Raw genomic sequence first — 14,859 nt, 5'->3', positions numbered from 1 at the left:
AGAATAAAATTATGGCATTTGCTGGTAAATGGATGGAGTTGGAGAATATCATGCTAAGTGAAATAAGTCAATCCCAAAAAATCAAAGGCCAAATGCTTTCTCTGATAAGTAGATGATGACACATAACAGTGGCAGGGGGGTAGGGGGGATAAGAGAAGGAATGGAGGAATTTTGGATTGTGAAGAGGAAAATGGGGTGGGAGGGAGTGGAAGGAAAGACAGTGGATGAGACAGACATCATTACCCTATGTACTTGTACAATTACACGAATGGTGTGAATCTACATTGTGTACAACCATAGAAATGAAAAGTTGTACCCCATTTGTGTATAACAAATCAAAATGCAGTCTGTAAGAATAAACAAAAAATTTTTTTTAAAGCCTGGGATCTGTCTCAGTGAAGAGCACCCCTGGGTTCAATTCCCAGTACCACAAAAGTAACAATGATACAAAAAAAAAAAAAAAAAAAAAAAAGCAAGAAATTTTCAACTATGTATTTATTTTCAAATTACTCTTCATAAGTCTCAAGATGATTAAAGGGATATTATCTTTACTAAATTCATAACTAGCATTGTTATCTCTAGCAAATTTCTCAAACTCTTAATGTTCAAATTAAGGAAGTACATTTATTTAAAATTGTAGTTTTCTGACTTTGTGTGTTTTTTTTTGGGTGCTGGGGCTCGAACCCAGGGCCTTGTGCTTACAAGGCAAGCACTCTACTGACTGAGCTATCTCCCCAGCTCCTTCTTTGTGTTTTAATTGCTGCGAAAATGCTACTCTCAACATATGACCATATTTTTCCCAACTGAAGTTAAAAAATTTCATATTCCAAATGAATTATATATTTGGTTTGGAGGTAAAGTCCATGTTATATATCCTAAGATTATGTACAGCTCAATTAGTCCTCAATACTACTCTACAAAATTTCACAGATATTTTATACTTTTATTTGCAAAATAAAGTGCCGAAGTATTCTAATTAGAATAGTGCTGCCATAGCTAAGATTCTTAAATTACTCAGTAATTAGCTGCTAATATAAACAATGCAAAAGCCAAATGAACTTTCAGTGCAAGAAAAGTATCTGAATTACAGGTATAAGACTGTAATGGAAAAAACTATTAGAAATAATACACTAAAAGCATTTTATTGACTTAATCAGAATAAATATGCTTTGATTCTTATCTGTTCATACTTAACTGACTCAAGGAAAGCAAATTACATTGCTCAAGTGGGAAAAACAGGGAGAGAACATATATGTAGCCTTCTTCATAAATCATGTTCTTAAGACTTAAAAATAACAAAACCTTAAACTTTAATTATTCAAAAGAAAAATACCACCAGCACACTTTCGAAAGAGCTCTGTCCCATGTGCCAACTCTTTGAATTATGAGGTGATCCTGCATACTAAGAAGCTCTAGCAATGAATTAATTATGACAAAAATCTCTCTACATATGATCAACTATATAATCTCTATGTAAAAATATCTGCCTCACCACTAAAAGCAACTAAATCCAGGAGTCCTTTGAGACAGGGCTTACTTAGGGCTAAAACAGCAAAAGTATAGTATAATCCAAAAATATCTTATATCAGAAACTGAAAAAACACTAAACAGAAAAATGGCTACGTTAAAAGGAGATAGGTTAGCTTTATGGGGCTCCCATACCACCATCTGAGGCAATTTCAATATTGGAAAAAAACATGGACAGTAAGTTGCAGTGGTACACTTCTATAATTTCAATTATTCAGGAGGCTGAGTCAGGAGGACTGCAAGTTTGAGGCCAGCCTCAGAAACTAAGCAAGATCCTGTCTCAAAACAAAAAAGGCTGGGAATGTAGTTCAGTGGTAGTACCCCTGGTATTAATCCCCAGGACTAGTGCAAACAAATAAAAAAGGACAGTAACCGAATTACAGCCCATTGAATGAAATATCCATGGAGGGACAGAAGAAAGAATGGAAAGAAGGAGGCAAGAAACAATGAGGATTTTTGTTTACAGTAAACTGATAGAATGGTGGAGTTGGGGTAATCATTGCAATCATTATAGTAAAGACTGGCTCAAGCAAGAAGCATCCATTGATGCTAAACCTAGGGGGTGAAAGTTTAACGAGGAGAGGTCTCAAAGTGTTTCCTCCTAGATTGCTTATTAGTTGCAATTAGAAAAACAGTATGTTAGAGGAACCAAACAAGAACTTGACCAAGTGATCAAAATTAACACCACCAATGAGGAATATGTAAACACGTATTTCTCCTGGAAAAGGCACAGCATGACTTAATGTGGTATTTCAGTTTGAACAGCTCAAAATATAACCCAAGGAAACGTCAGCTAAACCTATACTGGAAAACTGTTCTATAAAATAAATGGCTTACAGTTTTCAAAACATTCTATTCGCTGGATACGGTGACACAAGCCTGTAATCCCACCAATTTGGGAGGCTGAGGCAGGAGGATTGTAAATTCAAGGTGGGCAATTTAACAAGACTCTCTCAAAAATAAATAAATAAAAAGGATTGAGGATGTAGCACAGTAGTAGAGTGGCCTTCCGTTCAATCCCCAAGTACTGTGTAAAAAACAAAACAAAACAAAACAACAAAAGCTGACTTATGCCATGAAAGACAAAGGAAAGTTAAGGAGTTTTTCATTAAAGGAGACTGAAAAGATGAAAACTGAACACCCTACAAATTCCAGGTTTAATTTCAAAATAAGATTTTGCAAAAATCTGCCTAACTGCACAACACTGTGAATGTACTAAATACCACTGAATTGAACACAATAAAAGGGTTAATTTTATGTAATGTGATCCATACCTCAATAAAGTTACTTGTACAGGTTATTTGCTTTTTAGAAGACTGATTTTGTTTTCAAAGATAAAGAAACAGTTGAGATTATTTTTTCTTGCCAAGGGGTATCATGTAAAACTGGTTTCACCAGATCAAATACCCAAAGTATTCAAAAACAAGAATAGTTTAAGGATTTAACTTGCATTATACATCCCAATTCTAGTTTTTATAGGTATGATAAAATGGCCAAAAAAAAAAAAAAATCAGTAAAAATTTCACTGTTAAAGGGCTTAAAATTTTACAAAAGTCTACGCCAAAATTTTAATTCCTACTTATTATAACTAACCTGAAAAATAATTTTTATTCATCTATAACTTCTCACTTTTGGGTTATAGCTCTTGAAGTTTTCTCACAGTGTCAAAACTAAAGAAACAAAAGAACAAAATCTTAATTTTCTGAATTTGATTATTTACTGTGACTATTTATTAACAGAATGTTCATGATCTATTAGCTCATTTAATTTTTTAACAGTTCTGGAAACTAGACTTTGTCCTCTTTTTATATAGCAAACTTATTTTAACTCATGTCTCCCTGCCAATTATCCCTATTGCTCTTTATTTAAAAATAAAATTGAAACCCAAAGAAATCTGAACAAGTTTGCCATACTCATGACCAGTTTTACCCTTAAAATTTTAAGAACAGGTGGTGCACTATTTAGAACACTCTGATAAACTGGGCACAATGGCTCATGCCCATAATGCCAGTTACCTGGGAGGCTGAGGCAAGAGGCTTCCAGTCTGAGGTTAGATTAGTGAGACCCTAGCTCAAAAAATAAAAATGGCAGAAGATGCAACTCAATGGTAGTGTGCCCCTGCATTCTATCTTTAGTCACAACATAAAACAAAACAAAACATTCTGTTAGGGTAGTTTTATCAAAAACTTTGTCTTATCTTCAGAAGAAAAATCTAAAACAATGTACTGTAATCAGCAATTGCTAAAAAGAAAAAAAAACACAATCCTTCTAAAACAATAAAACAAGACATCCTGCAGTAGCAAAATATTTGAAAACTACATGTTTGTAAATGCAAATGCTTGATATTGTAATTTAATTATATCGCTTTTAGAGTTTTTACTTCTGCCTGATAAAACTGATGTACTGACAAATGTCCTATACTAAGTAAATGTATATACTTCTAAAAAATCTCAACAGAATGATACAGTGAGAAATCCTATACCTCAACAGTGTCAAGTTTGGACACCATCCGTCTTTGTCAACTCAAATACTTGATATTTTGTTTAAATTAAGTTATAGATTTTTCTTTTTCACCAGTGATTAAACTTGGATGCATTACCAAATCTCAGGAACTAGACTCAACTTTTCTAACATGAAGGCTGACAGAAACTTTCCACAATCTAACCACTAAAATTCTGAAAAACTTATAATTTATTTTCCCCTTAAGTTGAAGAGGAAGAGAAGGAAGAGGAGGAATGCACACTTCAAATTATTTAATTTGTACTATATGACTGGGGCAGAAAGGACCTTTCTTTACTAGTAGAAAAGATTCTTTAAAAGTTCTCACCGATGTCATCCTCTGCTTAAAACCATTAGAGTATGTTCTCATCAGTGAGCCTACATCATTTGACCTATTTAGCTTTTTCACTGATATTTAATTAGCCTAATCTTCCCTCTCTGTTATGATTTATGTCCCCCAAAAAAGCTCACATGTGAGACAATGCAAGAAGGTTCAGAGGAGAAATGACTGGGTTGTGAGAGTCTTGATTCAATCAGTGGGATTAACTGAGTGTTAACTGAAGTGGTAGGGTGTGGCTGGAGGAGGAAGGAATCAGGGCGTGGCTATGGGGTATATATTTTATATCTGGAGAGTGGAGTCTCTCTCTGCTTCCTGATGATGTGAGCTGCTTCCCTCTTCCACACTCTTCTGCCATGATGTTCAGCCTCACCTTGAGCCCTGAGGAATGAAGCCAACTGTCTATGGATTGAGACTTCTGAAACCATGAGCCCTCAAATCAACTTTTCCTCCTTTAAAATTGTACTGGACAGATCCTTTTAGTCACAGCAACGAAAAACCTGACTGAAACACTCTCTCAGTACATAGACATTTTTAAAATACCAGGATCATCTCCTTCATGATGGTTTTACTCAGCTTCATTTTGCCCACTCTGAATTTCTACAGTATTCACAGTCCTCAAATTTGGATATCATACCATTCTATATCATTCTTTATTTCTTTTTTATAGGCATTTCCTTTACAGAATCATAATCCGCCCAGTGGGAACCTTAAGGTGTTCCTTACAGTATTATCTTACAGTATTATACTGGGCTTGTGTTAAGCATTTAATATGCACTCACTGAAGGACCCTTGTAAGGTATGGCCACAATCAGTAAGGACATCAGCAATGCATTTTGAGTCATTGTACAACACTTAAGTATTTATAATATACTCCAAAAATATATTACTTCAATAAACACATAAAGGTCTAAGGAAAATTATTCCTAAGTGATCCATTTTGAATATAGGAAAAATTGGAAAAAGCTGTGCATAAATCTTATTAATAAAGCATACTGGCATACAGCATACAGGCATACTGAACTGACCATACCATAATGATCCAGGATTATGAAATTTTCAAAAGCTGTAGAAGTTGGTCATAGAGGATCACTGATTCTGAAGCTCATGGATGTCACAACATATTTCAGGGATGATTACAGAGATCACCTTTATACAATAGTGAGGATTTTTCACCTACAGAAAGATCTGTCTTGCTACCCTGTCATTGAGGGTCACCTAACTTATTGGACTGTAAGAGGTCAGTAAAATTCTCTTCTATAGTGAGTGCTTATGGGAAAGAAGAATAACACCAAATTTGGTTCTGAATATTAAGTGCTATAATTTTTTTCTAAGTAAATACTAATAATTCATTTTTATGACAATGACATGTGACAGTTCTTTTTGTTTAAATAACATGTTATAAAACATTAGCGAAGACTGTTATATATGTTCTGAAAGTAGATTATCTTGATTTAAATCTATTTTCCAGAAGTGTTACTAGTAGCAAGTTCCTGAACTACCCTGTATCCAGTTTCCTCATCAAAAGTGGAGGGTAAGGGCTGGGAATATAGCTCAGTTGGTAGAGTGCTTGCCTCACAAGCATAAGGCCCTGGGTTCAATCCCCACCACTGCAAAAACAAAAAAACAAAACAAAAAGTGGAGGGTAACACTGCACTTCTGTACATGACAAATTCTCAGTAACAACTGGTTTTATTAATAGAAATATCTGGATTTAAAGAATATCCTCTCCAATAAATATCAATTTACCAAATTTAACATACGCATTCAAAAATATATTTACCAAGGGCCAACTATGTATCATATACTGTTCTAGTTGTTAGAAATTAATACAGCAGTAAACAAAAATCCTGCCCTCAGGCAGCTTATACATCAGAGGGAGCAAACAAATACATGTAAACAGATGTGTGTGCGTACATACTAGGTAACACAGGACACACTCAGCAGATCACTGAGAGGGCCTGGAGTGGTAGAGATGAGGGCAGAAGGGCAGCAAAGAGTCATGCAGACATGAAATGAGAAGCCCTGGAGAGTTCTGGCAGATCTCACTAAGTATTTTTAAAGAATCACTCTTGCCCTTATATGTACAGTGTAGAGAGTTAAAATTTTTATTGGCTTCATGAGAAATGAGTCACATTTCAAAAGCTCACATAATACCAATAGTATAATTAAAAGCCAAACACATCAAACTAAGGACATTATTTAAGCACTGTAGGTTTAACTGTAAATAAAAATACTTTTATTCCACACTACTGTCATTTTAAAAAATGACCAATAATGAATGAGAAAAATAGTAAAAAAAATCCCAGTATACCTATTTGCATTATTCTTTAATGATCTGCTTACAAGGTATGAAAACAAATGTCAAGAAAAACAAGAAACTGAATTTTCAATGCTTACCACTTTCCTACCACAAAAACAGAGCTAACTGGATGAGAAGTGCAACATTACAAATGCATGTGTGCACATTTACCACATAATGGTGAGTATGTGTAAAAGTCACAAAAAATTACTTATATTAGAATTTAAACACTCTCCTAAAATTAAACTAAACAAAATTCATGTCAAAATAAAACATTCTAAAATAACTCATTCTGACTTACTTGAAGTACAAAGCATACCGGACCACTGTTGCACATTAACAACTCACATTTAATAGTTCATTAGCTCAATCTATCCAGAACTCATAACTAACTACATATTGCCTCAAATATGCAATTATATTATGGTCCTTTCCTAATTCTGATACTAAAGGGCTCTGGTAAACCAAAAGACACTCTTGCCATGTAGGCAAGTGGATCGAATGACTGTAAAGTCCTTTCTGCAATGTGCTTTCTTTGTATATACTGCTCATTTTTGTCAGATAAAGATCATGAATCTAGTACCACATATTTTGGAGGAGTCTTTTTCTTAATATTGTGCTCAGTTTCTTAAAGATAAATCGTCAGCTTCAATTTGCATTAATAAAACAAATCTTTGGTGTTTTAGAAAAAAAATGTTTTACATTAGCAGTGTCTCTAAAATCTTGAGAAAATACAAAACAAGTTGAACAAAATATGAGAATTGACAGATGGAAATTGCAATATGTCTGTCCAAAGACTTTATTCCTCAACATGCTTTTGAAAGAGTATTTCTGCAATATGCTTTACAATGTTAAAGTATAAGCATTTATAATTTGGTCAAAATAACACAAGGGATTTAAATAAGCTTTCTTCTCTGTAGGTTAGGCTGTCTATTCAGCTGAAGAATTTTAGAAGAGAATATCACTGAAAATGTTGAATTCATGCATTAAGACACAATCCTTACATGCATGTGAATAATTTAAGTTAACAACAATAATTCTCTCAAACACTATTTGATTTTTCTAGATGTTACAGATTATTTTGTGCACAAAACAGTTACATTAATAGGTGTTTCAAAAGCTTTATTGTATATCAAGTACTATTCTAAGGTATTTAATCCTCATGAGCATGTAAAATAAGTACCATCATTTCTAGTTTAGAAGTACCACTCTAATATCCAAGATCACTGTTTCTCAGTAGTGGACCTAAGATCTGAATCCATTTTTCATCTCTGAACCATGAATGGCTTCCCAGATCCATTAAATACCACCTGGTGCCTAAGTGTGGTATAGAAGTGCAAGTGGCTAGCAAATTACTATAAAATACACAGATGGACAAAGAAACATAATTTGACTAAACAAGGAAAGTTCATATAAAATGATACCTTAAAAACTAATAGAATAAACAGTTAAATATGTTGTCAAAGAAAGTAATGTGTATCTGAGACTGAAAGGAGTTAACTTTTTGAATACAAGAAACATTTGAAGTATTAAAAATGTACTTTCAATCAGGTAGTCTTGCTCTCCAAAACTGGACTTAAATTTGATCAAATGACTAGACATGATTTTCCATTTACAAGAGTTATAGAGGACAGAAGAACATCTAAATACCACCATGGAGATGTAATTAGCAAAATTTAAACAGAGAAATGCAAATAACCCAGTTCCTTTAACAAAGAAAACAGCACAAGAGGGAAGAGAAACATGGGTAGAGGTTGAACCGATAGATTAAGAAAATCAAGCAAAGGCTGGTGAATGGCTGAGTAATAAGACTGCTTGCCTATGGTAAGGAAGGCCCTGAATGTAATTCTTAGCATGGCAAGGGGAAAAGAAAGGAGGGAGAGAACTGATAGTTATATCCACTATATATATTATATATCTTCAAGAAAGACTAAACAGGAATTATGAAGCAACTAAGAAATGAATACTGACTGGACATTTTGTATTAAGGAATTACCTTTTAAGGCATGATAATGGTGTTATGATTATGATTTTTAAAAAGACGATTCGGGGTGGCACCCTCCTGTAATCCCAATGGCTTGGGAGGCTGAGGCAGGAGGATCACAAGTTCAAAGCCAGCCTCAGCAAAAGAGAGGTGCTAAGCAACTCAGTGCGACCCTGTCTCTAAATAAAATACAAAATAGGGCTGTGGATGTGGCTTAGTGGTCGAGTTTCCCTGAGTTCAAACCCTGGTCCCCCACCCTGCAGGAAAAAAAGATGATTCTTATCTTTTAGGATTGATATAATTGATATATTTACAAATGAAATGATATGGTATCTGGGATATGCTTCAAAACAAATATATAAAGTGGGGGTGACAGCTAGAAGTATAGTTCAAGATTAGCTAAATTGTTAAAATTGGGTCATGTGTTCATAAAAATTCATTACAGTGGTCCCTGTTTATTTTTTTACACATTTCAAATTTTGCATAATAAAAATTAAAAATAAACTAAAGCTTAGCAAGATAGAAGATCTAAATATGAAAGATAAAACAATAAAGCTAAAAGACTGAAAGGCATGTAAGTTGTCTACTTTTCTTTTTGTGGGGATGGTACTAGAAATTAAACACTGGGGCACTTGACCACTGAGCTACATCCTCAATCCTTTTTTTTGTTTGTTTTTTTAATTTTTTATTCTGAGTTTGCTAAGTTGCTGAGGCTGGCCTCAGACTTGCAATCCTCTTGCCTCAGCTTCCTGTGTCACTAGAATTACAGGCATGTACCACCACACCTAGCATATTTTCTTTTCACCTAAAGGAATTATTAAACATTGTTAATAAATAGAAAAATAATATGATAGTACGTAAAACATTCAACTCTGGAGCCATACTATAAAAGCTAGGAGTACTAGTTAGGTGGTACTTAAAATTTTAAAAGAATTAAGAACTTTATAGGATGTATCAGTAAACAAGTGAAATCTACTTGCAAACTAATAAGGGTCACAGGAAATGCTAAGAGGCAGTTACGTGCTTTTAAAAAGCATTTGTCTGTCGGTCCGGGGAGGGACTCAAAGCGTGGTCCTTATGGAGGCTAGGCGAGCACGCTCCAAGAGGAGCCATCTCCTCAGCTTCAATGCCCTTCAGTTGATAAATGGATAAAGAAACTGTGGCATATACATACAATGGAATATTACTCCGCCATGAAGAATGATAAAATTATGGTATTTGCAGGCAAATGGATGAAATTGGAGGATATCATGCTAAGTGAGATAAGCCAATCTCAAAAAAGTAAAGGACGAATGATCTCGCTGATAAGCGGATGAGGACATATAAGGGGGGTAGGAGGGGTTAGCATTAGGGTTAGGGTTAGGTTTAGGGTTAGGGATAAGGAGGGTGGTAAGAATGGAGGAAGGAAGGACTATATAGAGGGAAAAGGGGTGGGAGGGGTGGGGAGGGAGGGAAAAAAATAACAGAATGAATCAAACAACATTGCCCTATGTAAATTTATGGTTTTTAATTAAAATTTAAAAATAAAAAAAAAAATAAAGCATCTGGACAGGAGTATACATTAAATATATTAAGCCACAGAAAATCACCCCAGAAAATGCTGTCTGAAGATAAATCAAGCCAGGTGTGGTAGTGCACACCTGTAATTCCAAATACTTAGAAGGCTAAAGCAGAATGACTGCAAGATTAAGGCTAGTGTGGGCAACTCAGACCCTAGCTCAAAAAATAAAAAGGGCTGGGATTCCACTCAATGGTAGAGCACTCTGGGTTGAATCCTGAAGATGGGTTGTAGGGTGGTAAATTAAGCTCATCTTTCTTTGGAATTAAGTTCTTAATATCCACTTGTGTTTAGTTACCAAAAAAATAAAAAAGAAAGGTAATTCATTCATTGTTTCAGCAATAAGAATTACCTATAATTGGTTCAGAGAAAAGTTGATTTAGGAAAACAAGAAAGCTGACAATCATCTTACCATCTCTGCTTTCAAGTTTCCCAGAAGTAAACTGAACAGAGATTTACCAGTAAGATGGGGAAAACAAAGGTAGGGTGGGAGGAGAATACCAGTAATACATTCATGCTGCCGCATATTTGTAGTGGTAAATTTTTTTAAAGGCAGGCATTGTACTTTTCAAGTTCAGAAAATATACTGATCTAAAAACTAATAAATGTATTATCTGTTGAAACAACAAAAGAAACTATTATCTATAGAAGCAAAAGTTTCTCCCTCAGCAGTCAGAAAGACTATGAGAATAGTTTCTATAGCTATTACATTACTTAAACATTTAAGAACTAAAAACAAGCAAGTATACACCAATGAAAATAACTACTGGGAAAAAATGCAAGTTATAATTAAAAGAGTAACCTAAAATGAACTATCCATAGCAGTTGTTGTACATAAGACCTTAGCCAGAGCTATTTAATCACTATCAAAAACAGAGCTGCTGATGAAACAGATTTACCATTAATATATTACTCCCTGTGAGGGAAGAGAAGGGTTCCTGGGGCTTGAATTCTAAGTAGCAGTCTTGATCTACTACTACCATGTCATCTTCATTACTCCTAAATATGGAGAGAAAATATTACAGAACTGCAACAATTTTCAATTTATACCATGTGTGGGATGACAAATAGAAACGTACCTAATTTTATTACTGTTTCAAATAAAGAAAGGCAGGTCACAGAATGACAATGGCCAAGCTAGTCCTAGTTGTGGGATTGGTGCCTCAATCTTTTCCTGCCACAGTTTCCTTTTAGGCAACTTGACTACAAGTGGGAGGAAAGTGACTCGGGCTGGCCTCTGGCTTTATCTGCCTTCCCTCAGTTCCATAACGTGTTCTACAACACAGATCCATTTCATACAACCAGGAGGTGCAACAATTGTGGAAAACATCCCCCTACCTTCCAGGAAGTTTTCAAGGTCTCAAAAGGCAGTATACTTAAGAATTGCTACTATACTAAATCTAAGAGTAACTCCAAAGGAACACAATGTGAAAGCGTACATTTTTCCTTTTCAAGTAAATCTCATTGAATAGGAATATATATTAAAAGTCTTAGTTTTCCTGAGTCACGGACTATATTTATTGCCTAAAACGTTTAAATGTAACATGTATGGAAGACCAGTTCCTTTTTGTGGCACGAGGGACTGAACCCCTGAACCTCAGCCTTGCACCTACTAGGGAAGCACTCTACCACAAAGCTAACCCCCAACCGGTTATCATTAAAAAAAAAAACTGCCCTTTTCAGCCTTAATGTCTCTGAAGAATGACCTTCCAAAATTATTATTTGCTATTGTGAAGCAACAGTTCCACTTAGTTTTCTTTGATGGAAACTCATTTCTTCAAATACCCACTGATTTTACTCATTTTATAGACAAGGAACCCAATATCCAAGATTCATGTCATTCTGCCTCAAATCATAATGCATGGCTAGTCAAAACGGTACTATCAGAGACTCATGTCTCCAAACTTTCTAACCAATGGTCTTTCTGCATATCAATTTAATCCAGCTAGCAGAGTAGTCCTTACTTCATGATTCTCTCATGTGCCTGTTCCCCCGTGGTTTTATCCCTTTGAAAATCAGAGTAACCATTCTACAGCTCAACTTTACCTCCATTACGGCATTTTAAGGTGCAGTCTAACTGGATATAGTGCCACAATACATGGTTTTATAAAATGCTTTTACTTTTGGGAGGAAGAATTTTTTCCTGCCAATGAAAGATGAAAATTAAATGAGTACTCATCAGTATAATAACCTCAAGTTTCAGCCTTAATATGTAAGATACCCACAAAAGCATTACAAAGTCCTTGGTAGCAACACTCCTAAATGTTCTTAAATAACTAAGTCCAAGACTATATTCTCAATTGGGTAGTAAAAAGGAAGACAGAAGTTATTTTTCAACTATTTACATGGCAAACTTAACATGAAGTATTTGATGGTTAGTAAACGGTGATAATGAATATGAAAGGATCAACAATAACAGGAAAAGTGTGCTGATTTGTCCTCTGCAAAATGTACAATCTCTTCAAATTTTTAAGTACTACAAATTCAGTCCTTTAAGGCAACAATGTGTTTTTATTGGTTTTATTCTGCTATCCTCCAACTTGCAAACAAAGAGGCAGTTTTGTTTTGACTTCTTTTGACTGTTGAAACTATTTAAGGTGCTATCCTACTCCTTTAAACACAATAAACCACCACTTTGGAACCCAATGGAAAAAAACCATTTTTTTTTTTTTGGTAAGCAAAAATAAAGGGTATATAAACAGCAAAACATTGAGCATGAGGGCTCAATGGTCAAATGAATAGTTGTAAAGGAACATCATTAAAATGAATCACTTTTCAAACTGCAGCTTCACTCTCAATGAGGTTTATCTTGCTTTAAATGCAGAACATTGCTACGGTTCTAATGTGTACTGATCTAAGCATATTCCATAAGGGCTATATATAGCAATCTAAGTCCCTGGCCCTTAATAATCCACAACCTTTGGAGATATGTGTAGTTATTTTCATTTTGCACCAAAGAAAACTGGAGTACTGGGAGATTAGGTAACTTACCCAAGGTCATAAAGTTTGAACTCAGCTTTGTAGGCACTCTACTGCCTTACTGGTAGCAAAGAAAATTTCAAAGTAAGGTCAAACTCTAGTTCTATCTGATGCATTATCCAAGTTACTGCAAATTACTTTGTTTTCTAGTGCCAAGAAAAGTTTGCCATCTACACTTCCTGAGTTTAGGTTAGGTGGGGGACACAAATGAACTGTTTTTCTCACCATGCTTTCTACTGCATAAGCACTAAAACCCAAAAGGAAGAGGACTGGTTAAATTCTCAAACTTTATTTCCTCCTGGCCTAGAAGATCTTGCTGTTATATCCCATATACTCAATTTAAGTGCTAAGGTTTTCCTAGTGTAGTAGGTCACTAAAGCTACTTCAGTCTTAAAGGAGTTAACTATGCATTGGTCATTTTACCCGTCAGGAAACTTAAAAACAGGTCAACAGGATACAAACGTGGGTGGTTTGATTCTTTAGGGGAAATTTCTTAATGACACCTTAAAACGAGTGGAACAAGCAGCCCACCAAAAAAGTAGTACGTGAAAAAGTTAGGGGAAAAGAATCACAAGAAGCTATATGGTGATCTACCTTCACTAGTGTTAGAAATGCAAAGGTGAGTCTCCTCGAATAACTTCAGCCTGACCACAATGGCCACTTGTTACACCTGCCACCCACTCCAATACTTTAGATTCACAGGAAAGGAATTAAGAGGAGCACAGCAAGGCAAGCGTACCCTGACCAGGCCCAAGGTCTCTGTACTACGCCCGGAGGGACCCAGAGGGCCAGTGCGCTGCTTCCCCCACCCGCAAGCCTTCCCTGCTGCTCAGGAGGCAAAGCTCACAGCCTGGAGCCAAGACAGACAGTCGTCCTGCCAGAGCAGTGACCCAGCTCCTGACAACCCGACCCCTCCTCCGTCCGCACCTAGGCCTGGGGTCCGGGCAAGGAGACCTCGAGCTGGACAGGAGGGGGCTGAGAAGATGTGCTGAAACGAGGGAGGGTCCCTTCCTCCCCAGCCCCGCTGGTGGGCCGAGGGCCCAGGCCCGGGAGGCAGCCGGCCGCCGCCATGATGGGGCCGGGCGAGCCGGGGGGCGTGACGCCGGCGACCCCGCGCAGGGCCGGCTCCCTTTCCCCCTCCTCCCCTCCCCCGCGAGGGCCTCGGCCACAACTGCCCCCCGATACTCACGCTTTGTCCACCAGCTCCCGCACCTTCCACATGTTCAACATCGTGTCCCACGCGGGCCGGGCCGCTGCCTCCCTCTCCTGTTCCCCACGGACCCCGGAACACTTCCGTGCCGGGCAGGTCCAGGCCGGGGTCGCCGCCGCCGCCTGCCGCCTCGAACTCCCCAAGTCAGCTCCTTCCCTTGCTACAGCCGCGGCGCCGCCAGTGACACGTCGAGACGCGGCGGCAGAGGCGCTGCGTGGAGCGGAAGCGCCCGGCTTTCCGCCCGCTGCGCGCGCGGCACGCCGGGACTTGTGGTTTTCCCGGCCGCCGAGAGCGCCGGCGTGCTGAGCTTGCAGAGGTGGCTCTGCCGCCCGACCCCCTGAACCCGAAACTGCGCGGGGCCCAGCCCTCGGTGCTCCAGCAGGCCCTCCAGGTGATTCTGATCTCGCCAAATCTCAGAACCACGGGCGTAAGATCTAGTCACACTCATTCTTTTCAAATGTGA

The 14,859-nt window shown here is 37.2% G+C and overlaps 1 protein-coding gene across 2 annotated transcripts in view; it reads right to left on the bottom strand.

Annotated features, from left to right (window-relative positions):
* Positions 1–14,604, bottom strand: part of CLINT1 (clathrin interactor 1) — a 65,404-nt gene extending 50,800 nt beyond the window's left edge. For both annotated transcript variants that reach the window (XM_079145955.1, XM_079145956.1), the window contains exon 1: positions 14,376–14,604. In XM_079145955.1, the coding sequence (XP_079002081.1) occupies positions 14,376–14,416 (41 nt within the window). In that variant the 5' untranslated portion in view covers positions 14,417–14,604. The remainder of the gene's footprint in view (positions 1–14,375) is intronic.
* Between the last annotated feature and the right edge of the window lie 255 nt (positions 14,605–14,859).

This window comes from Sciurus vulgaris (assembly GCF_902686455.1).
Source record: "Sciurus vulgaris genome assembly, chromosome: 6".
Classification (NCBI taxonomy): domain Eukaryota; kingdom Metazoa; phylum Chordata; class Mammalia; order Rodentia; family Sciuridae; genus Sciurus; species Sciurus vulgaris.
This window is presented reverse-complemented; position numbering and strand designations above follow the sequence as displayed.